Here is a 5,878-nt window from a genome sequence, read left to right as displayed (position 1 = left end):
TGGTGAGACAAGCAGGACGTGGCCACCCTCGGTGGGAGGGGGGCCGTGGCCGCGGAGCAGGTCCTAACCCGTCACCTCCTGCCAAGACTCCAGCGCCAGAGTGAGCTGCGGAGACCTCTGTACCCCCCAGCCGGGCCGCCTGCACCAGCCGACCCCACGCTGACCCCAGACGGGAAAGCTAAACAAATTCGTGTCGGTTCACAGCCCAGGGATCCTGTGGGTGGTCGTTACGTGGCTGATTCCACCCTACTGTGTTCCCCTGCATGAATTCCAGATACATATTGGTGACTTCACATGTCCGGCTCCCATGTCTCTCTGTCCTCTGAACTCCAGTCCCCCCACATGGCATCTCCACTGGGGGGCCCTGGGCTCCAGACTCAGCCCCCAAGCCTGCCCAGGGCTCCCTCCCCTGTGGCTGAAACCCCCTTGCCTCTCCTCCCATCCCCTCGCCCTTGCCCCTGCTTCCACCACTCTGGGGGTTTGCAAAAGTGGTTTCCTCTTTCAGGGATGCCCACCAAACTCACTTCACTATCTCTGTGTTTCGCCCCTCTTCTAAACGTCCCTGCCCCCAAAAAGCCCTCCTCGACCCCTGTTGCCCCAGCGGGAAGGAGTCAGCCCTGCGGCATCTCCCTGCCCGATCAGCACCTGCCCTCCCATCCCCATCTCTCCTTGATCATAAAGGATCCCTTTTGGGCTATAGCCATGGCCCTGGACTTCAGCCCATCACTGGCTTGGTGTCATCAAACGTGTCTCAACAAGCCGCTGGAGGTGAAGACCAGCAACTTCTAACAAAGCTCCTGCATCTAGGTGGACCGCAGCTGCAGCCCCGCGGGAAAGAGCGGGTGGACGAGTGGAAGGCTGGCTCTCAGGGCAGGATGGCGTGCGCACAGGAGGCTGCGGGAGGGAGGGGGCACTGAGGCGCGCTGCTCTGCGGGGTCCCGACTGCCCACCAGTGTTCTTTGGCCCTCCCTGGTCTCACGTGTGCTGGTCTTGGGCACTGCAGGGCACCAGGCCAGGCAGCCCGGGTCATCCAGCCACAGCCGCAGGGCGCAGACCAGATGGCATGCCTGGTGCCTATGGTACCCGCCTGGGCCTATGGGAGGGGCAGGCCAGGTGCTGACGGAGGATGTGATGGGGGCACTCCCATGGTTTCGCAGCTGGCTGCAGATCTCAGGAAAGAAGGCCCTGATGCCCGCCCCCCCCGGCCAATCTCCATGCCCCGCGAGTCAACTCTACGGGACGGAGGGGGGCCAGGTGTGGTGTTGACCTGGACCGAAGGGCCTGCCTCCATCTGTTACCGTCTTTCGGGAGAACCGTCACACCGTTTGCAACCTCCAAAATCTCACATACGTCCACGAATTTTCTCATGCTCGGGAAGCTGGACGTGTTCTCTCTGCCTGCAGTTGGGAGCAGAGTCCAGGTCAGCCCAGCTCTGGCCTTCTGGGGCCGCACCTGACCCGCGGCGCCTGCAGTACCCTCTGAGCCCGCAGGACAGCGGGCCGGTGATGGGGAGGGCCCTTCTGTCCCCTCTTGCTCCGAGGCGAGTGGGTGCCCCTGGCGTGGCCCTGGAGGTGGGCACCACACAGGCCCCTGGGTGAGCCCTCTCTCCTCACAGGACCCCTCCGGCCGGAGCCTGGTGCCCCTCCCGCTGCACTCCTGGCCATACCCTCCTCCCCTGAGACTCCACAGGTCCCCTCCTCCCTCTCCGACGGGTGTCCCGCGGGCTGCAGTGCCCAGAAGTGGGTTTGTGCCTCCCTTCCCCACCCCCTTCCTGGACAGAGCCTCCAAGTTGTCTGCCTTCCCTTCACCACCTCCCCCTGCTCCCCCAATCCTGCCCTCAGCCCAGGGGGTCCCCTGACTCCATGCAAAAGGTCAGTCCTACTCCTGGCCTCTCACCCTCTGGGCTCCCCCTGTTCACTGCCTTCCCCACTCACCCCAGCAGCAGCCACATCAGAGGTGCGCCCACGTTGTCTCCCCATCCGGGCCCCACGCCCCACCTGCCCACCCGGCCCTGTCCTCCTACTTCCCACCTCCTGCCAGCCCGCACTGCAAGGGCCATGACTGGCTGCTATGGACTGCGTGTCTGTGTCACCCCAGAGTCCGACATCGAAGCCCCAAAGGGATGGGTGAGTGTGGGGGCCTTGGGAGGTGTGTGGGGGCTCATGTAGGATTCTAAGACGAGGAAGAAACCAGAGCCCTCTCCCCAGCACTTGGTGCAGCGAGACGGCAGCCGTCTGCAAGCCAGGAAGGGGGTCCTCCACGGAGCCCCACCAGGTTGGCACGCCGAGCCGTGAGAATCTGTGTCCATCGTGGGCGCCCCGGGGTCTGTGGCCCTCTGTCACGGAGCCCGAGCTGAGGCAGAGGCCTTCCCCTCTGAGCTTGTCGCCCCTCCGCCCCCCGGCACCCCAGCACCCCACACGCCCACTCCTGAGATGTTGCCACGGGACTCACTGAAGAACAGCAGGGTCTTGGAGGTCCGGCCAGCCCGGCCCAGGCGCACACAGACCACGCCGTAGCTGTAGTCGGTGGACAGCACGTGGAAGCCCTCCACCCCCTTCACTGGACCAGAAGAGAAGCACGGGGCCGCCAGATCAGGCCTGCATAGCCACGGGATCTGGAAAGGGCCAGGATTCCCCCCACACACACCCAACCCCTCTCCAGGTCTAGGCTGCGGGCACTCGCATGCTTGTGGGCCCTGGGACCATGGCCAGCCTGACCGCCCCGCGGGCCGCTGCCATCCCACCCACCCAGGCCTGGGACCAAGGGGCGGTATTTCCCAGATCTGTGACCATGAAGCCGGGGGGCACGCCCACCCCAGGTCTTTCTCTCCAGGCCCCGGGACGTCGTACGCACAAGTATTCCTGAATATCGCCTTTTTCCTATCTTTCCGCAGAATTAACGTGTGTGACTGGCACCCCTGTGACCTAGGGGGGCAAGGCAGGAGCCCTTTGTTGGCTGTTTTCCTGAAATTTTCCAATTTGGACCAGGGCCAGTCCGACAGCTTAAGGGAAACACTCCGAACACCCACTGTCTGCCGAGTGGCCCCATGTCCGTGGTGGCCTCTCCCCAAATCTGGCCTTGAAATGTAGGGTCAGGAAGGGGTTTGGGGCCTCAGGGACGGTTGGATTTCCAGATGATCGTGGGTCTCACCTCCCAGCCCCCGGCTCCCTTGCCCCTCTCGGATGGGGAGCAGCCTGGGCTGTTTGTGGTCAGGACTCCTTGGAGTGTGTGCCAGCCCCCCACCCGGCCCCGCTCACCTGCTGAAGACCAGGACCACCTTCAGCTGGCCGGCTTTGTGAACCTTCACCACGGACGCCCCCAGCTTCCTCCTGTCTCTGCCCCGCAAGAAGCCTCGGCCCTCAGAGGCGACAGCCAGAATATACCAGAACCCTGAAAACTGGGCACAGCGCACTGGGGAAGCTGCCCGTGCCAGGCTCCCGGCCGGGCCCCACGGACACAGCAGATACTGACACTGGCCTGAGGCCCAGCCCAGGTCCGGCACCCACAGGCCGGCACAGCCCCGGCACAGGGGCCCCGGCTGCCCCTCCAGGTCTCGGCGGGCAGGTGCCAGGCTGCCCAGGGCCCCGAGGGCTAGGCCATGGGTACCGTGTGCTGAAGCTTCCTTCCCGTGCAAGCCCTCCCTGCTCCTTCCAGCTCAGCCCTCGGCCCATCCCTCTGACTTCCTGCCACGAACCCATGTTCCTGGGCAGCCGGTGCCCACGGCCACCCCCGCTAGAACCTTCCAGCCGCCATCTCTCTCGTTGTTCCAGAACACATTCTGCTCGTTCTGCCTGTGCCCACCTAGCATCTCCGGTGCCTGGAGGCCACACCTGCCTGGGGCCCTCTGCCCCTCCTGCGTGGCCGTCAGCTTCTCGGGGAGCAGCCAGGTGAGCGGTCTCACTGGGCTGGCAGAGGCCAGGGCCTGAAACTCCCGCTGGCCTCGGGGCACTGCCCACTGCTCCAGGATGGCCCTTCAGAGATTTTCAGGGAGTGATCTCCCAGCCGCCACGCACACTGTATCCCCGGCCCCAACGGCCCTGCTGTGTGGCTTGGGGATGGGCTGTGCGGCTTGAGGACCGCAGGCATGTGGCCTACCTTGTTCCAGTTGAGGTTGTGGAACTCCCTGGGTGGCTGTTCCTGTGGCCGGGACCCCAGAGCCAGCACAAGTGCCAAGACCAGCACACAGGTCAGCCTCCCCGGTCCCACTGTCACCCTCCTTGCTCGGCCACCAGGGCACTGAGTTTCAATCTCCCCACCCACCCGACCCTGCTGTGTGCGTCCAACCAACCCAGAGCCTTGAGCTAGCCTGGGGTGGGGCAATGCGGAGGGAGAGGGGCCTTGGCTGTGAGCAGCTCAAACGGGGCCGAAACATTCCGACCCTTCGGCCCCTGCCAGCTGCCTTCTGGGGCCTTTGAAGAAGCCACAGCCACCAGCAAATGGCCAATCAGCAGTGTCCTGCCAACCCAACCAGGACCCGAAGGCTACCCTACACCCTGCCATTCTCTCTTTACCCAAAACTTTGCCCCCCCGCAGCACGGCCACGTCTCCATCTTGTAAGTGAAGAGCTGAGTGCAGAGGGGGTAAGACACGTCCCCAAGCTGACAGGGCAGGTGGGCATCCGCCCTCATAATCACAGGACTGTCATTGCCCTTGACCCCCACCCCCACCCACAAGGGCTATTCCCTGTCCTCACCCTGCAGGCATGAGACAGGAGAGGTGGGGGCTTTCCACCACATGGCACAGCGTCCCAGTCATGAAGGGGTGGTTGGGGGAGACCAGAGAGACACAGAGACGGAGCCAGAGACAGGGAGACCAAGCCAGAGACAGGGAGACGGGGACAGAGACGGGGAGAAAGAGCCAGAGACAGGGAGACGGAGCCAGAAAGGCTGAGCCAGAGACGGGAAGACAGAGACAGAGAGACAGGGACAGATACAGAGAGACGTGGACAGAGACAAGGAGACGGAGTCAGAGACAGGGAGATGCAGACAGAGCCAGGGAGACAGAGCCAGAGACGGGGAGATGGAACCAGAGATGGGGAGACAGAGCCAGAGATGGGGAGACAGAGGCAGAGACGGAGAGACGGAGACAGAGACAGAGACAGAGAGATGGGGACAGAGACAAGGAGACAGAGCCAGAGACAGGTAGATGGAGACAGAGCCAGGGAGATGGAGACGGAGACAGAGAGACAGAGATTGGGAGATGGAGCCAGAAGGAAGTGGGGGTGCAGCAGAAGGGCCTGAAAGTGACTATTGGGGTCACAGCTCTGCAGGGAGCTTGGTGGTTGGACCCCCACAGATGCAGTGGCCAGTGTGATCTGGTGCTCGTTAATTTACACTCTTCCCCCACGACAGAGGCACCAGCCCGCCTGACCTCAGGACATGGGGACCAGCTGGCCCAGGCTGAGGGAGGAGGGCCGGTTGCTGGGGCGCCCCCCGTCTTGGTTGTACGGTGCTGGCCACCCGCCAGCCTCCACACATGGCTCCATGTTTACGCTGAGCCCCGCCCAAACCCCCCGTGGAAGTCAGTGATTTTATCAGAGGCCGGGCAGTGCTCTGTAAGTGACATCTGGTGGGACAATGGTGCCCCGCCAGCTGCCGCCCCACGTGGCAGCCCCAATGTGGGGAAGGTCTGCCCTTGTTCCTCGAGCAGAAGCTGGGATTCCCAACATCCCAGACCACCTGGCCCACAGCAGCGCCAGAGCAAGCCCCACTTGGCCATGTGTCCAGTGGGCAGACCTGCTGAGCCCCTGAGCTGCAGGAACCTGGCTGACTGTCCTGGAGCCTCAGAGCAGGGCGGCATCCCCAGGTCTCCCTAGAGCCGCCATGGCCAGGGAACCTTCCAGAGACCCCACAGGGCCCTGGAGGGAAGCCTCAGGCAT

At 63.7% G+C, this 5,878-nt stretch overlaps 1 protein-coding gene across 1 annotated transcript; it reads right to left on the bottom strand.

Annotated features, from left to right (window-relative positions):
- Positions 1-742: 742 nt before the first annotated feature.
- Positions 743-4,216, bottom strand: LCN10 (lipocalin 10; the record flags this gene model as incomplete). The annotated part of the gene is made up of 7 exons (XM_034653495.1): positions 743-894; positions 1,299-1,397; positions 2,452-2,559; positions 2,652-2,653; positions 2,814-2,924; positions 3,258-3,397; positions 4,096-4,216. Coding segments are annotated over 7 exons (610 nt in total), but the record flags the coding sequence as incomplete, so codon positions are not given.
- Positions 4,217-5,878: the final 1,662 nt, after the last annotated feature.

This window comes from Ailuropoda melanoleuca, unplaced genomic scaffold (assembly GCF_002007445.2).
Source record: "Ailuropoda melanoleuca isolate Jingjing unplaced genomic scaffold, ASM200744v2 unplaced-scaffold9214, whole genome shotgun sequence".
In the NCBI taxonomy this organism is placed as follows: Eukaryota; Metazoa; Chordata; class Mammalia; order Carnivora; family Ursidae; genus Ailuropoda; species Ailuropoda melanoleuca.
The sequence above is the reverse complement of the archived record's forward strand: the minus strand, read 5'-3'. Positions and strand labels throughout refer to the sequence as shown.